Source organism: Physeter macrocephalus, chromosome 2, assembly GCF_002837175.3.
Source record: "Physeter macrocephalus isolate SW-GA chromosome 2, ASM283717v5, whole genome shotgun sequence".
NCBI classification, from domain to species: Eukaryota; Metazoa; Chordata; class Mammalia; order Artiodactyla; family Physeteridae; genus Physeter; species Physeter macrocephalus.
The window spans coordinates 72,295,348-72,321,916 of NC_041215.1; the positions used below are offsets into that span (position 1 = coordinate 72,295,348).

Here is a 26,569-nt window from a genome sequence, read left to right on the forward strand (position 1 = left end):
GGTGGGATAGGGAGGGTGGAAGGGAGATGCAAGAGGGAGGAGATATGGGGGTATATGTATATGTATAGCTGATTCACTTTGTTGTAAAGCAGAAACTAACACACCATTGTAAAAGTTATACTCCAATAAAGATGTTAAAAAAAAAAGAATATATATGTGTGTATAAATTCATGCAAATATATTTTATTAATGATAGTAATATTATATAAAATATTTTAACAAATATATAAATTTAAATATACTTATAAATATATGTATATAAAATATTAATACTAACATAATTTATACATATATTATATATAATATACATAAAGCCAAGCCTCTTGTGGAGCTTTAATTTTAGTGGTGACATTTTGATTAAAGGTAAAAAAAGTCAGCATCAAATTTTGCAGAATCAAATTTATTAGTGTTTTTCATTGTTATCTAGAATTCATTGTGATCTACCATTCAAAGTTCTGAGCCATATGGCAGTTTTGATTTTGATTTCCTGGTATAACTTTTTCCTATTTTTTACTTTTAAACTTTCATTTTGTTTTAGTTTAGGTATATCTCTTGTGGAGTTTAACTTATTTTTAATTTAATTTTAAAGTCTCTACATATTGACAGACAATTTTTACCCAATTATATTCATTTTTATAAGTTGGCTTTATTGTTTGATTGGCCTTTATCATTACTTTTTTTTGATTTTTATATTCCCCTTATGATTTACTATGTGTCGTATTCTTTCTAAATAAACTTTAATTTCTTTTTTCCCTCTAGTATTTTAGATAAAGTATATCTATTTTGAGAACCTGATCAAACTTAAGTTCTTATTTGGGAAAACCATGTACTCGGTACATCAAAATTAAAACTGTATCTACTATAGTCTCACCGTATAAGGTAAGGAAATAACCATATTTACTTTCTCAAATTTCTCTATTCCTACTTTTCAGTTTTTGTTTATTTATATAATTTTGGACTTTTAACCTAGTTATAATTGTTGAATTTCATGTATTTTGCATTATATCTTATCTTTCATGATTTATAGGAAAGGTAACATTCAAATCATTACAAAGACTTGTCAGGAAACATAAATTCATGCAAATAGGGAGTGGAGGATACTTGAATGAATATGCCTGACTTAAAGAGGCAGTTGCTCCTCAACTACAGCTGGTAGTTGCCACGCAAGAATGCTGATAATTCATCCAAGTTAATTTAGAATTTAATGTTAAAATCATAAGATTTTTATAATCTATTTCAAATTTTTCTAAAAAAAGTAAAATACGTCTCTAGTTGAAGAATAAACCACAGACGTCCATGTTATAACTTCTGATTTATAATATTTGCATTGTTTTGCAACCCACTAACAACAGTAATTTGGAATTCATTCTCTGTTGAAACGATTTCAGAGTTCATTCCATTCCTTTGGTACTAAGTCTTCCCATTGTTGAATACTTTATTTTCATAGTTTCGATTTTCAGCAGATACTCAGGAACGATCCGTGTAAAATTTCAGAATTCTTGGATGGCTGAGGATATTATTCTGTAGATTTCCCATATGAATGGCAGACAGGTATAGAATTCTCATGTCACAACCTCCCCATCTACACTTCCTCTCAGCTCTGAAACGCCACTGCCTACTCATGTTTAATATTATCAAGAGGTGTGCATAACCTTTCCATAGGCTCTTTTTCTTCGCTCTTTTGCTTGTAGGTTTTATAATGCTTTTTCTCTTTAATACTTTAAATTTACAAAATTTTATAATATGTGTAAGTGTATCTGGTACTTTTTTTAAAATCTAGTATAAGATGAGTCTTTTCCATTTGTGACTAAGGTCTTTCTCAGGTTAAGGGACTTGAAACTTTCTAATTTATTTATTTATTTATTTTTGCGGTACGCGGGCCTGTCACTGTTGTGGCCTCTCCCGTGGCGGAGCACAGGCTCCGGACGCGCAGGCTCAGCAGCCATGGCTTACGGGCCTAGCCGCTCCTCGGCATGTGGGATCTTCCCGGACCGGGGCACGAACCCGTGTCCCCTGCATCAGCAGGCGGACTCTCAACCACTGCGCCACCAGGGAAGCCCCTCTAATTTATTTTTGAATAATTTGTCTTTTATATTTAATCTGGTCTCTTTTTTTAGGATCACCAATTATCCATATAATGGAACTTGGTTGTGTCTTCCTTCATTAATCCGTCCCATTTTTGGTTCTACTGGGTCTCTAGTTTTTCTTCACACGAGTGGTTTATTTACTACAGCATAATATTATACAGATAATGCCATATATTTTACTACTTTTATTACCATCAAAAGGTCGCCAAGGATATTATAATTTTTACTATTTTTTTGTCTTAAATGTATTTTTGTCTATTTTATTATCTCATTTTCATCTTCTACTTGAGAGTCTAAGTTTTTTTCTATTGGGACTACAAAACTACAAAACAGATGATTTCTTATGCTTGCCTCTATTCCTTAGAGCATATTTTTAAAAGAAAACAAAGGATTATTTTCATTCTCTCGAATAGTATGTTTTTCCTTCTGTATTACAAAATATTTTCATATACTCTATATTGCTGGTATGTGCCTTGATTATTTTCTCCTTTGAAACAAACAGCAGTTCCTATCAGCCTGTGTGCTCCCAATTCTAGTTACTGTATTCTTGTATTAACTTGGATTTACCTGAATTATTCTACAATCTTTACCTCTGATTCTAAGATGAAGATGAAGGTGATACAATTTTATGTTCTAGTAATTTACGGAGAGTAGTAAGAGAGCTAGGACTGTGAAAATTCCTGCCAGGGCAGTTCTCACTGCTGGTTTCTTCACTGTGTTTGGTGAAGCTGCCATGCCACATACCATTTTTATCAAACAGCTTTATTGAGATATAATTTATAAACCATACAATTCACCTGTTTAATGTGTACTATTTAATGTTTCAGTATATCCACAAGGTTAGGCATCCATTACCGTATTTCTCCAATTTTTTTTTGCTGTTTTGCCCAGCCTGTTCTCCAAGTACAGAATATGCAATATATCTGGGCTTTTTCATGATGTTCCAGTGGATGAAAGTTGCCTGTATATCTTATTTTTGGTATTATCACACTTGCCTGTGGGTTTATTCGTTCAACTATTTCATAATACCTCTGACTCATAGCAGCTAAAAAAAACTCTGGGTCAAGTTTTTCTAGCTGATAGTTTTTATTCATTCAGAACAATCAGAAGGTATTGGTAGGCTTCTCTAAGACTCCTTCAGGAATGGGAGGTGTAAATTAGTTGTCAGCTTCTTCCATCAATGTGGTCACAGCTCTACTTTATTTAGCAGAACCTTCTTAAACTTTGTGGCATGTGGAATGCATCCTATCCAAGCACTGACAGCAAAAGGGAATTTATCTTATTTTATATTGCTTTGTTCATTTCAACTGGTTTTTAGACACAGTGAGGAAAAGAAGAGGAAAGATTAGATATCTGTCTAAACTGCTATCTCTCTCAGAAGTCTAAGGACAATTTTATAAGATCATATTTAAGACATAAGAATAATTAAAAAAGAAAAAAATAGAAAAATAATATATTTTGAGTGAGCTCTATATTTTATTATCAAAAGCATTGAACCCACTTCAAATAAGTAAAAAATGTGATATTTCTTTCTTGCCGTTCCAGGAGTGACTGAAATAAATTTGAAAATCAGATAATTCATTTATTCCAAAGCTGAAACACTGTTCAATTTAACATTTCTTCAAGCAATAATAGGGGTGTTCAGATGAATACATGGAAGTACATAAAACAAAATGAAGAACTCAATGCCTTTTCTTACCTTGGTTTAAAGGAATAATTTTCAAAATTCTCAAATTTCTTGTAATTCGAAATATTGAAATGAAGTTTTGAGGTGAATATCTTGATATATGCCTGTGGGATTAAATTGGAGTTATTTAGAAGTCATATTGAGTTTATATTACTTATCTTTGGCTGTTTAAACTATTTGAAACTTATTTTTAAAACCATATATCCAAATGTTTCACTTGCTTTCATTATTGAATTTTGCAAAGTTTTATTATTGATTGGAAGGGAAAGACTGTGCAAGGTATCCAAGTAAATATTAATCTACAAACAAATTATGAGAGTTTAGAAAAGCTTGACACTCTGAGTAGTCATAATTCCATATCAAATACTCTATATTATGTTCATAAATATTTTGAATCTAATTGGTGAAGAGATAGTTAAAAATAAGGAAATCCATAGTTTTTTTAAGGAATAAAATTTAAGTATTTAAACTTCTGGTGATGATAATGATGGTGATGAGGTAATGATGGTGATGACAATGGTGATGGTGATGACAGCAGAAGTAAAGGTGTATAGTGGTTAAGGACACAGACTCTGTAGCCAGACTGACCATGGAGAAATACAGACTCCACTATTTAAATTACTTAATCTTTCTTGCCTTAGTTTCCGCAAACGTAAAGTAAGGTTAATAATACTTCCTAATTCTGAGGATTTGGGGGAATTAAATAAGTTAATATATGTAAAGTTCATAGCAAAGCACCTGGCACATACTAAGGGCTAAATGTTAGCTGTGTTACCTAAGTGTTAGCTAATAGCAATGGCAAGAGCAGAAATAATAATAGTAATAGTAGAAATAGTAGTGATAATAATTTCAATGATATTAGCTACTATTTTTTGACTGCTTACAACATAGCAGAAACTAATTATGTTCTTTATAAAGGTTATTTCTTTTTTAAAAAAATTGACCCCAAGTCCACAAATAGAGTATTATTTTAAATTATTTTTAACAGAAGTTTGAAGCCAGTGACAATTTCTTTAGCCATAAAATAGAGTATATTAAGTAGAAGGATTAAATAAATCAATACACATGTAAATTATTAGAACTTAATGTATCATTCTAGAAAAATGTGTGCATATAAAATATCTTATTCTGATAACTAGAATAGTTACTGTTTTTAAGCAATGTAGATTAGAGAAGAATCAAATAGGCCAGGATCCTCTCTTAAGCTCCCAGGAGATTTTCTGTTCACTGAAAATAATCACTTCAAATGCAAAAATTCAATCTCTATTGTTTTTGCTTCAGGTAGATTACAGAGATAATATCCCACTCCTTTCATTTTGAATGCATATTCTGAGGACTAGTTCAATTGGAGCTGCCTGAGGGAGCTCATTATGGCTATGATTTATGAATTATTCTTTACTCACAGAATTTTTGCAGGCAGAAAACTTTATCATCCTCAATGTTTCATTATGAAAAGCATTTTCTTAGCAAGGTATTAAGATGTTTGCAACTTAAAAGAAATACTCACTCAAACAAAGTTACACTGAAATCGAGCCAGTTCCATGGATCACCAAAGAAATAAAAAGATCCTGCCCAGATGCCTCTTGCAATGAATTTTACAAGTATTTCAAATGTATAAATTCCAAGCAAAGTATTCCTGCAGAAAAGTTTTCATATAATAACGTTTCATATTAAAAAGTGAGACTAATACAGCGTCATCTCTGAAGTACTATGTCGAGGATAATTATCTGGCAACCAAGCAAGCAACCAACCAATCAACCAGACAATCATAGGATAGGGCTTTAGTTAGGGCTTCTAGAGTGGGCTATGTCTTACAGCATTAACCATGAAATTTGACTATCAATTAATTGTGGAATGTGTATAAATATATTACATACAATGTATATTATATATTAAAATATTAATTTGTTATAATATGTAATATATAATGTACTGTAACACAATGTGTTAAATAGAAAATATAATCATATATGCAATTATACATAATAAAATTATATAACTTACTGTAATGCTGGCCCCCATTTTGGCAAATCAGTCATGGACATAAATATGCAGTCAATCAGGACGCTAATTAAAATTAACAGTCGGAAAAAGGTAAGTTATCGTCAAGGAATAATGTTAATAAAAATAATATTGGAAATACATGTTTCTATAATCTGTATATATGTATTTACACATATGAGATCACATAGTTTCTTAAATGTCAAAAATATATGCTGCTCATATTGAAAACAATGAGGATTACTAAGATTTGTTAACATTTACTGCTGTTGTGTGTACTAGAAAAGAAAAAAATATATATATATATTTTTGGCCATGAGGCATGTGGGAATCTTAGTTTCCTGACCAGGGATCGAACCCGAGCCCCCTGCAGTGGAAGTGCAGAGTCTTAACTGCTGGACCACCAAGGAAGTCCCTAGAAAATATATTTTAAATGTACTTTCAAATATGGAACACAGTGCAGTTATAATCAAGATTTCAGTATGACCTAAAATGAATATTAATTAAAAAGAGAAAAAGACTGCAGCAATATCTGAATAGAATAGTTGCATTTGATATTAGTACAGTCTAAAACCAACAGAAAAGGATATGGATGTACCAAAATCTTAATGGTTGTTCTTCTAACTGAATTGAAAGGAGACAATGTACACCAGGTGGCACTGAATCTGAATATTGTTCTCTTTTTATTTACTACTATGAAAGTCTGTAAGAGGAAAAAAAGAACATCAAGTGAAATGAAAAAAAAGAACATCAACTGAAATTAGAACTGAGAATTATGATCTCATCAATTATGAAGCATATTGCCAATGATCATTTCAGTCATGAAATCTAACAGTTATACTTCTTACATTTTGATATCCTTTTACAGCCTAAATCAAATGGAAAGTTTTTTTAAAACTATTTTTACTTATATTTAGCCTTATCTACCACTTTTTTTTAACCAGTGTTCTACCTAAGAAAACTGTTTGCCACACACCAGTCCTCAAGTCTTCCTGAAGAACTAATGTAATAGAAAGAAATCTGTATCCAGATGGCTCATGGGTATGCATTTAAGCATACTAAAATTCAATGAATGTAAAATAAGTTAATTTTATTTTGAAGCAAATAAGGTATGGGATTATAGTAGTAAAAGTGACCGAATGCACTCAAACATTACATTAATCATTAGTAATTACCTATGGTATAAAACCCCACTTGTATGTTATCAATGACATAAACATATTTAAAACAGAAGTTTATATCATGTAAAACTAATATGTTGGCATATAGAAGCATTAAACCAAAAAAGGGAAAAATCAGAAACATTTTAAAAAGGACTTATGTATATGTGTGTATATGTATACGTGTGTAAAATACGGATACACAGTAAAAGTGTATATGTGTATGTCTGTATATATATATATATATACACACACACATAAGTATATACACACATACATATGTGCACTTTTATTATACATACATACCCATTTGGAAAATTCATTTGTTGTGGTGTGTGCATAACTATATTACACATAGTAAACATTATATAGAGTATAATGTAACAGTATATAATGTATAGTGTATAATGCAATGTGATAAAATATAATATACTAAAATATATATCATATTTAATATATAATTATACAGAGGTGTATATGTGATTATACATTGGTTATTTATATTTGTCTATATATACAAATATATATTCATTGATATTCTATGAATACCTATTCTAAATGGAAAACAAACCGTGCTCTGATTCTCCTCAATGGAACACTTTTCCAACATACAATTTGTGTATATTTTGGCCTGATTGTAGTTATTGTCCCTCTTTCCCTTTTAAAAGCAGAAAGAAAATTAAAAGGGCCAAATAAAATAAATCTGATTGTTTAAAATGTGCTTTCCATGTATTTTCCAAACAATTTCAAACTTCACACAGAAGGTAGCCAACCAGCTTATGTCTTTGTGAAGGAATGAGTAGTTCCAGATAGAATAATTTTCTAGTTAATGTTTAAGTGCTGAAATTGTTCATTTCATTTTAGAATTATTTATTTGTATGCCATCTTTAACAGAGTAAACTAAATATAATTCAAATTTTTAATATCTTTGTGTTATCACTAATAACAATACTTTTTATACTAAGGTATCCTTACCATTTTTGTTTTTTTTTTCAAAATCTTTGATTTTGTCTTCCGTAACACACCTAGATTTGTCTGCCATGTCTGTAAACACTACAAAGAACTCAGAACTCTGCTATAATAGAGTTACCTCTAAAGTTACTGTTATATCAACTGTTAATGACTTAAGCATAGCAAAAGTGAAAGCGGAGATAATTGAGATAAGGACTTACATTTTCACTAAAATGTTCTTAAGGTTTTACAGGTGTTTTCTAGCGAATGAAGCATAATGCCCATGGAGGCTACCAGAGATACTGGAGTCTTTTGTTAATATATACATTTATTCTGTAAATTGTCAATACGCTTCCACCATGCAAAGTATTCAAAAGAGTTGTGATTATACAAAATGCTCACTTTGCCTTCTGTCCAGAAAGTGATTCATTTCCATTTTACCCATTTGGTAAAATCACTGAACACTCTACAAGAATATCAAATTACTTTTGTCTACAATGGGACTAATCCTCATCTCTCCCAAATTTGATCTTTCTTTATAGTTACTTCATTTTTGTCAGAAGCACTTCTATTCTTTCAAGCTGGAAACCTTGACATTATTAATCAGTCTTCAAATCCTGCTATTTCTTCTCGGGTGTGTTACCTCTCTCTCCAAGACACTCCTATAATCCAGACCTCTTGACTTCAGGCCTCAATTGTTTTCTCTCTAATTTCATCTTTCTGACCCTATCTCTTCCATGCAATAATAATTTAGGAATCTCTAGATTAATCTTATTTAAACACTGCATTCATTACACCAGTACTTTGGCTACCACATTAAAGCCATGTTGCCATCTCTGTTATCTCATCTTATTTCCCACAATTGCAACACAGCTAAGGGGTTCTAGTTCTATCATCAGCCTGTCTCTTCCCTATTCCAGAATTAATATCTGCTATTGACTGACTGTTCATTGAAGAGCTTCCCTTTGCCTTGTAAAAATGTGAAGTGTTCTCCAAGCTATAACTCAAATTCTGTTTTCTTAGTAGAGACTCTTCCAGCTTTGTCAGTCTACACAGATCTCTGTCTTTTCTAAGCATAATTATTTTTATTTTTATCATTTTGTGTTTCTTTTTGGATTGTTCAAATATTTAGTAAGTTCCTCAAATCATTCTCTGGATAGATAGGCTGTGACTGTATGAGTGAATAAAATTTATGAATGAAATATAGATTGGCTTTATTTTCCTAACTACCGAGTAAGCTCATCAAGTTGAACAGTTGAAATTGCTGTACATAGTATGGAAATTTTATATGATAGTTATTTTAAAATCAGTAATCTTAAGTGGCCAATCATTATGCTCACATAAAAGAAATCATTTACATCAAGGCATAACAGTATAGCCTGTTACATACAAAGTAAAGTAACCCTAAACAAACTAACCTACCAGGCAAATATTCAGTTTTGATAAAAATCTCAAATATGTGTGAAATTTCTTATCCAGTTTTCTATAACTTAAAATTACCTCTTCACTTATTCTTCCATCTTCTTTCATCCTATCTCAATTACATTTTTCACATGTCTGGAAAATGAATAAAAATATAGTCATAATAAGTTTAATTAATCCTTACCATTTTATTCTTGTAGTATGGGTCCACATCTTCCAATGGCTCTGACACCATTGCTCTAGGAAGATTTCCATAAACAAATGGCAGTTCTTTTCCAACTTCCAAGTCAGTGTTCGGCTTTAAATCTTCTTTGTGTTCCTCACTGTGTTGTTTAGCATTATGCTGCTCCATAACTTCAAGAGACTCTCTGGTGAAGGGGACAAGTCTCTTAGGTTCTGGGGAAGCCATTTCCAATTTTGCACCTGAAAAGTATTTTTTTCAGTTCTAGATAAGATTTGTGTATATAAAGAAAAATTTTAAAAGTCTAGGATAGGAATAAGAGAAGAGCAAACTGAATAAAAGCATTCAAAGAAAATTCCTGAGTTTTAGAGAAATCTGAGTCATTAAACTTGGTTTTGTTTCACTTAATATTAGACTTAATTTGTAATTTCATGAATAACTCTTTCTATTTCATTTATTCATCCATTGAATCCTCTTTCTTTTACTGAAATCTGCCTTTCAGTTTCTCCCTTGTAATGAAAGAGTTCTAAAGTGGCTAGAGATTGTTGGAAGGCCAAATCCAATTATTTCACTCTCAGCTGTATTTAACCATTGACTAGACTTTCCTTCTCTAAACTCGGTTTTCATTGGCTCTGGGGCCCCCCTCTTCTTTATCTCTTCCTACAGCTCTGATTCATTCCTTTGACTTAGTTTTTCCTCCAAAATTTTAACTTTGATATCCTTTAAAGTTCTGCTTTTCCCCTAGTTATAGCCATCTTTTTGGTAAATACATAGGCAAACACAGAGTTTTAACTACCGTACATGGGTATTTACCAAGTACATTTCCCAAAACACTCCCTTCCCTGTCATCTATGTGGCAATCCACCAATAACAGCAATTTAACAAGTAAAAACAAAGTTTGTTGTTTTTCCCCAAGACTAGAATCACTCTTTTACCTTCTAGCCACTGTAAAAACAAAAACACACATATAAACTTATTACCTTGAAAATTACTCATGAAATGTTTTTCTTTGTCATTAATTCCTCTGAAAAATATAATTTTCTTACAATTATTTTCCATTAGGTATTTATTATCCACTGTTCATATACCTACATCAAGATAGTCATCTTTGTAATTCTATCTCTGGATTTCTCTAGTAGGCTTTACAGGTCTCTCTCAATTCTAGTCTTTATCTACTTCAAGTCGTCCTACAGGTCACTCAATTAGTCTTCATTAAGTACAATTTCATGCATCAATTCTCCATTTATGAACCTGGTTCTTTCCTCTCATATAAAATTATGTTCTTTTGCTGATTTTTCCCAGCCCATTTTCTGTCAAAACCTACTCTTCAAATGATCCTGCTCAGTGACAACTGACTGATTATTCTTTAAACATTCTCCTTAACCCCCTTTGTAATTTTATCATTGCAATTAAGGATAAGAAATTTTGTAATTGATACTGTAGCATTTTCTATATGTATATTTTGTCTGTAATAGTTCTGGCCTTAGCTGAATTTCTTCTATAATATTTTCCTAAGACAGAAATCACACACATATGTACACACACATATATGCTAATCCAGAATTTTCCACTACTGGGTAAAATTGAGTTGTTTAATAGTTGAATCCATTACTTACTATTAATGGAAAGTAAGAAAAAATGTTATTTAATCATAATGGAGTACCAATCATTGTGAGAATCACACTCCTACTAGGTTAAATAAGAGGTGTGTGAGAGATATTTAAAATACACAAATGGAGGGCTTCCCTGGTGGCGCAATGGTTGAGAGTCCGCCTGCCGATGCAGGGGACACGGGTTTGTGCCCCGGTCCGGGAAGATCCCACATGCCGCGGAGTGGCTGGGCCCGTGAGCCATGGCCGCTGAGCCTGCGCGCCCGGAGCCTGTGCTCCGCAACAGGAGAGGCCGTGGCAGTGAGAGGCCAGCGTACTGCAAAAAAAAAAAAAAAAAAAAAAAAAATACACAAGTGGCAATCTCATAGACATCCAAGGAGAGGACACATAGTCCACTTCTGTACCTTGAAAAATAAAAATGGAAAATAATTACTGGGATAACTCCTTATGCCGTTCATGGCATCACAGTTTTCTCGGCTTTTCTTTTCTTTTAATTTCGACTGCATTCTGTCTAAAGAATGGCTTCCTATGCTTACTTCTAAGAATGCACGTAGAACAAAACGCCATCGCCTGCCTCAACTTTGATTTTTCAGTTTAAGTTCCCACCATATGCCTATAACCTCTACCTCCAAAAATGTAAATTAAAAGATACTCTAATTGACTAGCCCAGCCTATGGATTTATTTCCTCTTGGTTCAGTTATTTGTGACCAGAGAGAGGGACATTTTCACAACAGCAATGGCAGCTTATGCCCAAGACTCTCAAGGGATGTTGCAAGGATGGGTGTGAAGCAGTTTTAAAGAGAGAAATATGGAATAGGAATGTCAGCATATATCTACTTGGAACCCTCTTTCCAGACTAATAAAAAACTAACAATTGCTCATCATAAAATTTACTTATTTTTCAAATATCTTGCTTCAATATCATGCACAAAACTAACACTTATTAAAGGATTATTAAGAATTATTTATATACACCATATGCACATACAAATGCATGTATAGGAACACCTCATATCAAATTTTATTAAGGGGAGTCAAAATGCTTTGAATAAGTACAATTTATGAAGACAAGCTACGGACAACTGAAGTTTGCTCTTACTTACATATATAATCTTCTTCCCTTAAAATATTTAATGAGCTTTCAAAATTGTACTCCTTACATGGAGTTCCTTGAATAGATTCTTAACAATTCATGGTTATAGGCTAGTATAAACGAAATCTCAAACTTTGGAATTAGACCTACAATCAAATCCTAAATTCTGTTATTAATATTCTTAGAGGTCTCAGTTAAATTACTTATGTTCTGGAACCTGTCAATCATAAAGTTGGGATTCCTACTCGGGTTAAATAAGGATAAAATAAAATAATATGGATGAAAATGCCTAGTGCAGTGATTGGCACATAATACGTTCAAACTACACATAAATTTTTTTTAAATTAATTAATTAATTTTTATTTTTTGGCTGCATTGGGTCTTTGTTGCTGCGCGCGGGCTTTTCTCTAGTAGCGGAGAGCGGGGGCTACTCTTCGTTGCGGTGCGTGGGCTTCTCATTGGGTGGCTTCTCGTTGCAGAGCACAGGCTCTAGGCGCGCAGGCTTCAGTAGTTCTGGCACTCGGGCTCAGTAGTTGTGGCTCGTGGGCTCTAGACCGCAGGCTCAGTAGTTGTGGCGCACAGGCTTAGTTGCTACGCGGCATGTGGGATCTTCCCGGACCAGGGCTCGAACCCATGTCCCCTGCATTGGCAGGCGGATTCTTAACCACTGCGCCACCAGGGAAGCCCTAAACATAAAATTTTAACTGTGATTTGATTTTATATCTTAGAATGATTGGTCGAATCTAACAGAATGATAGTATAGTAGGAATACATGTAAGGTTTTGAAATTTGGACCAAAACAACCCATCTGCACAAGTGCAGTCGGTACGTTTTTGCACCAGAAAAAACTGCCAAGGGGGTTTACTTAATAGTAATTGCAATATAAATCAATACTGATTTGTGTCTGCCAAGAAAGCTAATATAACCTTTATTGGTACTGAAGGAAGAGTTCTGATGATATTTCTTTATAAGTATAATCCAAAACAATCACATTTATCACCTGACCATTTCAAGTCCAACAGGTAGAAATATTTCTGCGTGGGAGGACTGATTGAAAGGCAGCTATCGGGACAGATCAAACATCTGATGAAAATAGCCATCGTACTCCTGTGGGTATATAAGTTCTAGCCTCCACTAACTGGCTCAGGCTTCACTCCATTTACTACATAACTAATTTATATTCTTGGATTCTTCTTGTATTTGCATCTCTTTACTCCAGTGTTCTAACATTTTCTTTATTCCTACTCTTTTTCTTGCCCCTGAGATTGTTTTACTCTTTCCTGACTTAAATGACTTTTGATTTTTGGCTCTTGTCTTTACAGTCTCTGCAATTGTATTCTGCCTAGGGTTTAGCCAGTTTTGGCTAACGCTCCTCACTATGTGTGCCTAACTTAGGATTGACTTACTTTGGGTCCCAGTTCTGGACTTTCTGGTGGCTTCAGATTTCCTGATTGCTCAACTCTATCCTTCCTGAGATGTCCTAACCCATCTGAGACCCCTTGGAACACATTACTGGAATATGCTGTCTTGCAGAAAGTGGTTATAAAATAAGTGAGTCTCTCAAAAATATATTTATAATCATATACACTTATTTTTATTTATAATTCTATAGTTTAGCATTTTAATTTCAGATATATTTTTAAAATATATATAAATATTGCAGTTTGATATATAATATAGGGCAATAAGTTTAACCATGGTTTTTGCTTTTGACATTCATTTATTTAGCAATCATTTGTGGAGCGTATATTAAGTGTCAAGCACTGTGCTAGGTATCAGTGCTGGAAATATTAATAAAATATAGTTACTGGATTTAAGGACAATGGGAGACAGACTTGTAAACAAATAAGAACCAAGTTATCTTGGTCATCTCTGAAAATTATTAAATTTCAGGAGCAACAGAGACTGAAATTAAAATCATTTCCAACACTGGTGGGCCTGGATTCTACAGTGTTAGTCAAATTTTCCCTCCTCTTCTTAAGTGAGGGAGCAGTCAGGACATTAAGATTCAGAATGACACAGTCAACATACACAATAGGATTAGAAGATCATAACCAGTGTCAGATAACAAAGTCTATCTGCATCTGATGGCAAATTTTCTAAGAACAATGAACAGGAAGCTTAGTGGCAGTTGAAATATTAGGAAGGGATGCAGATCACTGGGGATAAGATCCCAATGAGAGTTTCCCACCTCACTAACAAATGCCACTATGACAGTGATAAAGGCAGTAGAAAGCCAGGTTGCTAGGAACACAAAAGGTAAAGCTGATTCTGCCTTAAATAGTCCTACTTGAATCTTCTAAGACAACAAATGTGTTGATTCCCTACTGGTGAGTCTGGGAAAGTGGTTCAACTCAACATTCCAAACCTCTCAATGTTCCCAGTTTCTCTAGATGTTCTCAAAACTTCTACTGCTTTGTGAAATTGGCCTCTAGGATTTCTGAATTATCCCTGTTACTCCGAAAAAAATGAACAAGTTTTAAAGGAGCCAGGATCTTCCTAGAATTGTATTTCTCATGAACCCAAGAATCTGTCAGATCTTTGGCCAAAAATTTCTGGCCAGTGGCCTCATTCGGGGTTAACAAGTGAAAGAAAAGTACTCTTTGCCACTTCCCAGAGGAATGCAAAGGGGCTCTGTCATGCAACGAGATTCTACAAGTCATCTTCAGTCCTAATGTCCTTGATGCAACTGGTTCCCCTGAGATGTAAGACCTGATCTCAACATCTGTTTAAAAAATCCATAACTGGAACTATATCTTGGAGCTCTTGGGGACCATTCACAAAGAGGTGACCTCCTTAAGCATCCTCTTAATCTGCAGAGAGACTGTGAATTTTCTCAGACTTTCACTGTTGCCCAGCTTCTGAGCAGTGGAGCTAAGCTCATAGAACCACAAACCATTTCCTAAATCTGTAGTCAGATGGAAGAGCTCTGAACCAGTTGTCATAAAAGAACAACTATTAGCACCTACTCTGGCTCTGGGTTAGCTTGAGATGGGCACAAAACCTTCAACATTGTACTAGACCTTGGGCGGCTGACTAGATGTGATAGTGTCAAATCTGCAGTTTATGAATCCTGGGGCCTCTAAGAGGAGGGAGAAGGGAAGAAGATGGTGACCCCTGATCAATATCCTGGTACTGAGAGTTGTAGGGAAAGAAAACCCTCTCAGTACACCTGATTTGAATTATACCAGCTCTTGACTGCATATTAGAAATCTCCTGGCACTGATGTTGAATATCTAGGAGTCAGCAGCCCAACCCAGACAGACAATTTCAGAGTATCTTGGAACTGGGGTCCCTTGGGAAAAATCTAATGCAGCCTGCTAGACAGAAAGATTCCTTTGGCTGATAGCCATGTTTCATTCAACCACCTTCAAAAAGCAAGCAGAGACATCATTACATTTTCTTTGGTTGTTTTTCTTATCTGATAGCCTAAGTATAAGAGACGAAGCTTATACCAGAATTGCTGAAGCAAATACTCGCTTTAGAATATCACTTCTCCAAAAGATCACATGCTTTTCACTTCTCTGGGCACCTTATCTCCCTCAGCTCTAGAATTTTCCTTATTCCGTGGGTGCCTTGACCTTACCAGATGTTGCCATTCTGCCACAGAGGTTCTGGTGCAAAACAGGTCTAAAGTTTGAAATGAAAAATGCAACTGGGATATCCACCTTATCCTGTTGCTCCCAGTTCTCTCAAGATAATGAATCTAACTTTTTCCTTCCACTCTTTCCTTTTGTTTCCAACCCACTCAATCGCATAGTTAAGTAGCATGACCATAAGTCACAGCATTCTGGGGACAGTTTGGGTTTATGCTTGTTGCTGAGAATTAATTATTTTCTTTTATTTAACTTTTTAAAAATAATTAATTAATTTAATTTTGGCTGCATTGGGTCTTTGTTGCTGAGCACAGGCTTTCTCTAGTTGCAGCGAGTAGGGGCTACTCTTTGATGTGGTGCGTGGGCTTCTTATTGCGGTGGCTTCTCTTGTTGCGGAGCATGGGCTCTAGGCACGTGGGCTTCAGTAGTTGTGGCATGCGGGCTCTAGAGCGCAGGCTCAGTAGTTGTGGCGCACGGGCTCAGTTGCTCTGCGGCATGTGGAATCTTCCCGGACCAGGGTTCGAACCCGTGTCCCCTGCATTGGCAGGCAGATTCTTAACCACTGCGCCACCAGGGAAGTCCGAAAATTAATTATTAATGGCATTCTCTTTCCTTTGCAAAAGCCTCTGAGTTAGATGATGAATGACACAGCCATTCAATCAGTGGGCCAGTGCTCGGCCTCTCTGTGGTTTACTTCCCGGAAAGAGGCTGTGTGTATAGATAGCATTCTCTATCAGCAACTGCAGCTGTATTTCTTAGAGATAACAAAGGGCAGGGAAGAAAGGGTACGCTGGAAGTCGATGTTTTTCCTCTCCCTCCTTCTCCCATTCCTTATTGCTTCCCTTGTCCTTCAGTTTGATTCCCAGAGCACAGCCTGCCAGTAATGCAGTCAAGCTGTGCACATAGATTCTGCACATGTAGGAGGTGACTGCCCAGAGCAGTCACAGCCTTCTCACTTTCATTTTTCCCACCTTAGGGAATTAAAACTATAGCATCTAAATAATCAACCTATATGCTTTCTGGGAAGCTGGAGTTGATCTTAGGGGTGAGAAACAGATGCTAGAGTAGCTTTGCCAAAGAGAATTATGAAACGTTCACTTATTATAACAGATAATAAATATTTATTTATTCTCTTAATACATTTACCAAAAGATTTAGGGTAGTTTACAAAGGTGTAGGCCATAGAGCAAGATAATATAAATTAAGAAAAATGAAGCAAAAATTAGGACAGTAGATCCATAGAGTAAGGATAACTTAGCAAATGTCAATTTCACGCTGACAGGAAATAGGAAATAAAGGGTAAAATGACTTCTCACTTAGTTTCCAAGCTATTTTGAAAAAATTATGCTCTCTATTGGACATGGACAATGCAACAAGCCTCTTGTACCAATTACATTCAGATAATTGTAAAAAAAAAAAAGTAATGATAGTAATAACAAGGCTGATAAACATTTGGAGACTAGAAAGTACTGCATGCATAACTGACAGAGACAGAGTTAATGTGATGATTAACTGGAATCTATATTGTTGAGAATATAGGAACCATACCTGCTTTAGTGAAGTAACCAATTTAGATTATATTTTTGTTCATTGGAGCCTCTTGACTGCACTACATAGATATATTATGGCTTATATTTCATCTTTCCCAATTCTGTAATGACTCACAGCTAAATTCTCTGATGCAAAGCCTTTTCACCAAGAGTTCTGTATAATTTTTTCTTCTCCAGGGTTTAGAACTCAAATGATATTAGATGTATTGCTTTTTTCTTATGAAGGATGCAAAAATATTATCATTTTCTTTTAGGAAGCATAAGGAAAGATGTCTCACGAAATTTTGGAAGATATAAATAAGACTAAAACAATCAATAATCTTAACAGTAAATCTCTAGAGACATACTTCAGACTCTTCTCAGTGGATGCAATCTTTGGCAGGCTAGGGTATGGAAGTAATGGACCCTCTCTCATAGTTCAGGAAAGAGTGTAAATAAGTGCATTTTTTTCTGAAGGACTGCTTGGCAATACTTCCTAAAATAAAGTTGCATGAACTCTTTCGCCCAGCAATTAAACTGCCCTATGAATACTTGGCTAAAGTTTGAGTTCTGTGTTCATATAGAATAATTCTCCAAATAAATTATTTAGTGAAAAACAAAATGTTGAGAACAGCTTGCATTGCATTCAAAGAACGGCTTTGAAAAAAATGTTTTATGAGGATTATACACACAGTGGCCTATATGCTAGCACAAGCATGGTGTTTTCCCTCTGAAAGGAAGTAAACTGCTATATCTAGGCAGAGGGACAGAAAAGGTGTCAGAGGACTCTGTTGCTTTCTGGTTAGTATTTCTATACTACCTGAACATAATTTACCATATACCTGTATTACTAAACTCCAAAAATGGAAAATTTACATACTGAAGGCTTGGGAATAAAGGACAGATTGACCAGAATAATGCCAATCCACCTGGAATTTTGCAGTGTTTGTTCCCCTTGACTTCCACCTACCTGGTTTTCTGCTTATGGATTATTTTTTCACTTCAACTGTTTACTTCCTGTTTAGCTTTGATTATCTGACTTCTACACTTTTACTTCTCTCTGGTGTACAGTTTATCTCACCTGGCTTAATTGACTTTTTTTCCTTTGACCCTGGACCTGGATTCTGCCTGCAGCTGTGTTCTGCAACCAGGTCAGCCAATTTTGGCTTCAATATATCCACTTAATTCTGGACTCAACTCCCTCACTGTGACAATTTCAGCCAACACGTTCCTAGAATATGTCATTCTGCAGAAGAAAACTGTAAATAAGTAATTTTCTCAAAAATATAAGTATGCATTGCCATTTTACTTTGATTTTATTTCTTAATAATGTTTTTATTCCAGGCATTCTTCTATATTCAAATACTTAGAAAGCAGCCTTCGAAATAAACAAGTACCAGCGAAAATCCAAAGGGACAGGTGCTATCTTTCCCCAAGTAAAAAGTTATCCTTTGAGAACTGAACTCCCCCCAAATCTGGTAAACTCGAATTCTAGTGATGGTTCATTAACATAATCAGGATCTGTGGTCTTTGTGTCATATTTCTAGGGAGGAGGCGTTCAGGTCACACATTCAGAGTAGTACGACTTATACTGAGGAGAAGAAATCTGGACAAGAGTGTCATGTGACAAAGTCTTAGCACCTGGTCTCTTTTCACATTCATTTCGAAGAATGAGCCCAAGGAAAGGTCAGTGCATGTTTGAATGCCTTGACAGGATGCAGGACGGTAAGTGTCTATGGGAGACGGAGTCCCACTAGGGTGAACCATTATGACTGGCAATGGAGGCAGAGAAGGCAGAACATGAAGGAAAGTTGCCTGGGTTTTAAGTATGCCCACTTGAGCTTCTCTATGGCAACCTCATGGTTCACAAGCAGGGTCCCTTGTTTCTATGGATATGATAGTAACTTCCAAGCTGTGCCTGTCTAGCCCACCAAAATAAGCATGTTGGGGAAAGGCCAGAATCTTTCCAGAACTAACTATTCTTGTGACCCTAGTCAGTCAGACCCTTGACCAGAGGAATCTGGCCAGAAGCCATTTAAGAGCTCAAGAGGGAGGATTGTAGTCTTGCCTCCGCTAGAATAATACAAAAGGGAGCTTGTTATGCATGTAACTTCTATACTCATCAGCAATCCTGAGACCTTCTGGCCTATGGCTTTAGACGACACTGAATCGGTGGAATGCTAAATTTTAAAAAAATTCCAGGACTGGCATATTCACTGGAACCCTAGACGCCTCTTAGAATTGGCTATTTACCTCTGCTCCTGATCATCTGAAACAGTTGGTCTGTTTTTCCAGGATCTACTTGTACCACCCCCAAAACTACTCTAGCTTTTCAAATGTGGAACTAAATACATAGACACCAAGTTTTTTTCAAATTGGAGAGTAAGAGCAACTAGAGAGGAGCCTTTAAACATATTAGGGTGAGGCAGGATATGGACTAGTGCCAAAATTATAGCCTATAATTGGGTTCTTAGACCATGCAGCCTCTGGGAGAACTCAGAGAATGAGAAACTGGTGGATGGGGAGCCTCACTCTGGCATTTAAAGCAGAAGGGAAGGAATATTCCATTCAACACTATATATTCAAACAGGGACTCTGGCCCTCAAATCAGCATCCTCTTACGTTCCAGTTTAAAGCCAAGTGCCCTGGACTAATCTCTGACTTTTAAAATCAGAATTTCCTTGGGTGGGGCTTCAACATTTTCATCAAGCTCCTGTTTGATGCTGATACAGTCAGTCTGGCACCTGGCTGTCACCACAATCAAAACTGTCAACAAAGTTGGCTATCTCAGTCAGCAAAAGCTGAGTCAATCCAGTCAGAAATGCTGTGTATACAACAGGGATAGCTGTTAGCCAGACACGGGGGTTCCCCTATCAGCATAGAGCATAACCAGAATAAGCCTGGCTTATAAATAACAATAAATGAACAAACACATGGAAATCATGATCCCAGCGGGGCAAAGAGATACAGACCAGCTAAAGAAACATCCCTAGAAGCTCTCCAATGAAAACTTTCTCTTCAGCCTTAAAGGCTCCCTTTTTCAGTGTTGCAGAGGTGAGACCTTGCTTGCATGGCCTTGGTTAGCCCCCATTAATAGAAGAGAAGGGGACCAACTCAGGGAAAAATGAGATCTGTCCGTACAAGTTAGTGTCATATGATGGTGAGTGACTGTGCATTGCTGATAGCCAGTCAGGGTGGGCAGAGTTTACAGATGTCCTCTCAACAATGGACCAATCGTGATATGGGTTAGTGGAAATAATGGGACCAGACTTCCAGGTATCAAGACTGTCTCTCTTATGCTAATGCCTCTACCATAAGCTTTCAAGAAAGAGTCTATGGTGGTAGGTTTAGGGTTGTGGGTCAGTCTCTGAATACCCCAGTTGTGTTACAGATACTGTCATAATGAGATCTAGTCCTGGGGTATATTGGGATACTTCTTCCCAAAGTGAGGGATTGAGCAAAATACTGTTGTTTCCATTTTCAGTGTTCTTTAGACCTGTATTCATCCTACCTGTGCAAAATTAGTGGGAGTGTAAATCAACTACCCTCCCAGAGCCTTTCCCACAGGAGGCTGTGAGACAGAATGCCCAGTTCCTAGGTGCTTAGCCCTTCGGCGCCCTCTGCAGTAGACACTGACACACAGCAACATGTGTATCATGTCATTTGAAATCTGTTGGTTCCTTTTCCTGAGGCTACGTCCAATTTTAGGTTCTTCTCTTATTGTTTTATATACGTTGATGGTAAAAAGGCAGCTCACAGTACCTCTCCTCTAAGTGCAGAATTTTAATAAATCCCAGCAGTCAAGAGTAGCGTATTTATGCCTAAACTTTGATTTCTCCTATGTTAATTAGTGGATCAAATAAATTCAGCAATATCCAATATACTAATGGTTTCATCCCAAGGAAGTAAGAGCATATACCTAAAACAAAATTTAAAACTAAAAAGAAAAAGAGACTAAAGTATATTTTGAGAATATTCAAAAGGTTTAAATATGAATTGTTAGCCAAAGTACACAATTTTGTGAGGATGGAGGCTCCCAGGTTAGAATATACTTTAAACTGTACTGGTGGCAGTAGATCATGACATGGATTTGAATTCCACTTCCTCTAGTGCATTCTAGTGAGGTCTGTCAAAATCTCTTTTATTCTTATAATGAACTGGACTTTAAGTGAGAGCTAGAGAGTGAAGTGGATAAAAATGCAGAACAGTTCCTTATATAAGCAATAGTTACACATGGTATTACCTTTACAAAACCCTTCATGTAATCTCTGTCATTTGGTCCTTGTCAGGATCTGTAAGTTTTTTATGTCATTTACAGATAAGAAAAATAAAGCTTAATCAAAAGTTAAATAACTTCAATTTCACAAAAACAGAAATCATTTTATCATATAAAATTCAAAGTTTTCTTCATTGGAATTCCAGCTCATCATTGATTAGCCAGGTAACATCATCAAATTATTCCTCGTGGGCCTTATCTTCTTTTCTTGTAAAACTAGAGGCTGGATTATAGAAACTTTAATTAGGGCTGGTTATAGCAGGTATGGTGCTCAGGACTCTGTTTATTATGGGGCCCAGCTTCTTTATATTTTGCTATAGAGTACTCAATAGCCAGGAAGAAAAATATCCACAAAAAGCACCACCCAAACTCCTCCTTATTTCAAGAGATTTTTCTGGCCAATATCCAAAGTTGACTCCATCATTTCCATTAATGAAAGTAACCCATCAGTGTGTCATTCCACATGTGTTCATCATTTGTCCTTCTTAGACCGATATCCTAAGTATTGGAAGCAACATATAACCACAGTCACAATGAACACATCATCATCACTTTTAAAAGAAAACCTTCAGATGGTATGCATATTACAGAACTAAACAATGGAAAAACAAAAACAAAAACCAAAACCTGTTGATCCAAACAATACCAAAATGCCCAACTGTTTAAACTGGCACACCATTTCCCATCGCATCTGTGCCGCTAATTTTATCTGTTGATTCTTACATGAAAAGCATCAATCTTGAAATCACTAAGTTACTTGGCGTAGAAGATAAGATTCCTTAGAAGAAGTATACTCCATCTTGCATAAGCTTTTATTCCTTCTGTTCTATCATTGTGTCATGTAACCTAAAAGTCATTGCCATATAGAGTTTTCAGAAATTTTACACTAACAGAGCATCTTGGTTTCAGAAGCTTACCTGGTGGGATGAGAAAACTGACCACACATACATGCATACAGTGCAGAGCAAACATTCACAGACAGTTGCTGCTCTTGAAGTAGCTCTCTTAATTCAAGTCCAGAATCTCCCACTGGGGACCCTAAGGGTGTGTATGGGGTGGGGCAGGCAGGGTGGGTGGGAAAGGCTGGCAGCAGATGGCAGCTATCACCATCCCGGGACTGGGCACTCAGCAAGAAAAAGGCACTTACTTGCTACCATGTGACGGGTCTCCACCAGCACCTAAAGGGAAGCTGGGTTTCCTTGGAGCCCCTTTCTCCTCCTGGGCTTCTCTTTCCTCTAGGATCTCTGGTTTCCTGAGCTCTGGTTGCTCAGCAGGTGTTGCTAGGCTGGCGTTGGCCCTCACCAGCGGATGCCACCCAGGCCACGACAGCTCAGCAGCAAACGGACCCCACCGAATTGTCGGCTGGAAAGAGTTTCTGGGGCGGCTGCCCAGCCGCTGACCCAAAGACCCCTCCTGCCCAGATGCGCAGTGGAGCTCCGCCCGCCGCCTGGAAGCTGTTTTTGAGTCCTTCTCACTCTTGCCTCCCCTCTCCCAGACACGCCACCCTGTCCCCCGCCCTCCTCCTCAGGATGGTGCGCGACTTCGGCCTCCAGACCGGGTGTGGGCGGGGTGATGTTGACAGAGACAGCGGCGGCTGCGGTGTCCCCTCTACCAGCTGCCTGGGAAGGGAGGGGGCGAGAGGAGCGGGATGGGTGAGGAGGGGGAGCGGGGAGAGGACTGCAGGAGCGGGAAGGAAGGGAGAATAGAGCGGGGATGCAGCTGGGGGTGGGGGAAGAGTCATAAACAGGACGGACAGGAGCGGGAGAGGAAGAGAAGGCAGCAAGCTCAGGTCTTTAGGTCTAGGAGCTTGCTCTCCCTCCTTGCCTAGTTGCCCCCATGGAGGCCGTGAGAGGCAATTATTAGCCTGCAGCATTCAAATCTGGACAGGGCTGTAGGGGTGTGTGTGTGTGTGTGTGTGTGTGTGTGTGTGTGTGTGTGTGTGTGTGTGCAGATGTTTAGGAAAGAATGGATTGGAGCCACTATACCTTCTCACTCGAGATTTCTTTCCCACTCTGGCGATTTGAGACACAAAGACAGAGGAACAGTTTTGCATATCTTGGAAAACTAGTGCATGACAGGGTGGTTTGGGGGTGAAAGAAGGAAGTGTTTGACCTTCTTTCCCAAAGGGAGTTTGGAAAATTTTGTTACATCATAGAACATTCATTTTATAAACCTATCTTGTTCAAAAATAGTGACTTTTCCTTTAAAAAAAAAAAGGATCCCTACAACACATGTCAGAAAGACAATAAAAATGAGGAAAAGGGAAAAGAAATCATGTATATTGATAAGAGGCTCAAATTTTACATTCCAAGGCATCGGACAGAAGAATAAAGTAGAACTAAGCTAACATTAGTTCTGTGCAAACCATGTCAGAAACAGCATGTTTCATCCATGATTCACAGAAAAGGTCTTGTTACATGTATTTTGTTTGTTTGTTTAAATCATAACATTTGTTATGAAAAATTTCAAATATATACAAAAATAACAAAGAAACTATAATAAACTCCTATGTACTCATCACTCAGCCTCAACTATTATCAACATGTAGCCAATTTTATTTTGTGTATACCCACCCTCTCACCTTGGATTAATTTAAAAGTAGTCCAGATATCATATCATTTTATCAAAAAAAAAATCAGCATATGTGTCTCTGAATGATAAGAACTTCTAAAAAATACAACCCAATACTATTATCATACCTAAAAATTAATTATCATTATTTTGTAGTCAAACATCCACTTGATCTATTTTTTTTTATAAATTTATTTTTATTTTTGGCTGTGTTGTGTCTTCATTGCTGTGCGCGGGCTTTCTCTGGTTGCGGCGAGTGGGGGGCTACTCTTTGTTGTGGAGCACGGGCTCTAGGCACGCGGGCTTGCAGGCTCTAGAGCGCAGGCTCAGTAGCTGTGGTGCACTGGCTTAGTTGCTCCGCAGCATGTGGGATCTTCCTGGACCAGGGCTCGAACCTGTGTCCCCTGTATTGGCAAGCAGACTTTTAACTACTGCGCTACCAGAGAAGCCCCTCCTTGATCTATTTTTAATAGATAATGTGTGGATTTCCAGCTTCTCTTGCTCACACTTTGAGGTAACCCTACAAGTGGATTGTCTAGGGCATTGGACTTTTCTTGGAGCATTCCTTCACACCCAGTAAAATTCTATGCATCTTTCTGTACAAACGTAATAGAAATAACATAATACAAAGTTAACAAACTTAAAAATATCAAATATTTTAAAGTTTAAGTAAGATATCTGACATAAATAAAGAGAAATTCTGCTTGGTATAATGAACAACTATAACAGGCAACTAATCTCAAGACATTGTGGAAACCAAAAATAGAAACAAGAGGCAAATGGAAGGGAAACCAATGATACTGGATTTACCTTCTGAGTTGGACAATAATTTTTTGTTGTTTTTATTCTGGAGCAAATATTTTGTCACTACTATTAGATAATATTACTAAATTAATCTGACAAATTTTAGCAATTATTATGATCCTAATAAGAGCTTATGAGACCCCTTTGGGTTGCCCGGCTGTGGAAGTGTGTGGGTAGGAGGGGTCACTTGCTGTTTGTTTTCCACGCTTCTGCCTTAAGAACCTTATAATCATATATTTTAAGCTGTGTTTCCTAAGTATGTACCCAGGAGGCAGAAGCTCTAGACCTGCTTGGCCTACCTCGTCAAGAGGAAACATTTTCTATCACACTACGCTTGAACCAGATAAGCCCCTGGAGGAATTATTTCCCTGGCAGCCTGCTTAAGTAGAGGCTGTTTATTTCTAACCTCAAATATATCAGTGTCAGGCATGTGGACGGGTCTGGTGTTTTGATTCTGACTCCATATCACCACATCCAAGGTCGGTAAAACCTTAAAACAATTCTCCCAAAATACAAACAAATCAAAACATACCTTCCTTTGAACGTATGTCCACTAGCTGTATCATCCTTTTCTTCTACTGGTCTAGCATTCGTCTTCTGACTTTATGAATATTCTTATTTATTAAGGATTTATTTTCTGGTTGACAGTCTTCCCTTCCATCTGGACTCTTACAACTTTCTACTTTCTACTCTTAACAAGTTTCTCATCCATTTAGATGCTGATAACCATTTCAGTAGCCTAGTTTCTACTTTCCTCCCTAATAGATGATTTTTTTCCACTCTACCTCAGCTACTAATTTCCACACTCACATTTTGAATCTTGTCATAGCTAGCAACAGCTTGTTTTTCTCTGTAATGTTTATCTGACCTGATAAATGTCAGTTGCTTATTATTATTATTTTTCTGTCTTGTACCACCAGAATGCATGCTACATGACAAGGGAGACTTGTTTATCTCCTGTTATAAGGCGCTGACAACAGAGGTTGTAATATAGTAGGTACCCAGTAAATTTATTAAAGGAATGAACACCAAGCATGCCCCCAGTCCACTGTGTGCTTCTTGGAAGAATGTGGTGATTCACCATAGAAACAGATCATAGGGCACGTGTAATATGAAGAACGTGAAAATTGTTTGTTGATCTGCTTTTATTCTGCTTCATCTATGATACTTATATACTTTAATGCTTCTGTGTACACAGACGTGAAAATTTCCCCTGGCTGCAGAATCTTGATACAAAGCACAGGTCTGTGTGAAAAGAAGTGGTACAAATAAGAAAGTCCAATTTTGTCTATGGGGAATGCCAAGGCACTCAGAGAAATAAAACACTCAGCATTAAAACAAAACAAAAAACAACCAAAAACCTATAACCTTATTCTAACATACTAAGGAATAGACATTGGTGTGGGATTGTTCTCAAACTCCAAGCCTAGATATTTTTAAGGATGAATATAAAATAAAATGTATTGTAGAAACATGTTTCTGAATCACTTGAATTTTATGATTTGCGGTACGCGGGCCTCTCACTGTTGTGGCCTCTCCCTTTTGCGGAGCACAGGCTCCGGACGCGCAGGCTCAGCGGCCATGGCTCACGGGCCCAGCC

The 26,569-nt window shown here is 36.6% G+C and overlaps 1 protein-coding gene across 1 annotated transcript in view; it reads right to left on the reverse strand.

Moving 5' to 3' along the window:
* The window catches only part of SCN7A (sodium voltage-gated channel alpha subunit 7), an 86,728-nt gene extending 63,656 nt beyond the window's left edge, over positions 1-23,072 (reverse strand). Inside the window, exons 1-6 of the mRNA XM_024122325.3 lie at positions 22,742-23,072; positions 9,493-9,731; positions 6,366-6,478; positions 5,779-5,868; positions 5,282-5,410; positions 3,787-3,878 (exon numbers count right to left, since the gene is read on the reverse strand). Coding sequence (XP_023978093.2) covers positions 3,787-3,878; positions 5,282-5,410; positions 5,779-5,868; positions 6,366-6,478; positions 9,493-9,731; positions 22,742-22,751 — 673 coding nt within the window. The 5' untranslated portion in view covers positions 22,752-23,072. The remainder of the gene's footprint in view (positions 1-3,786; positions 3,879-5,281; positions 5,411-5,778; positions 5,869-6,365; positions 6,479-9,492; positions 9,732-22,741) is intronic.
* Positions 23,073-26,569: the final 3,497 nt, after the last annotated feature.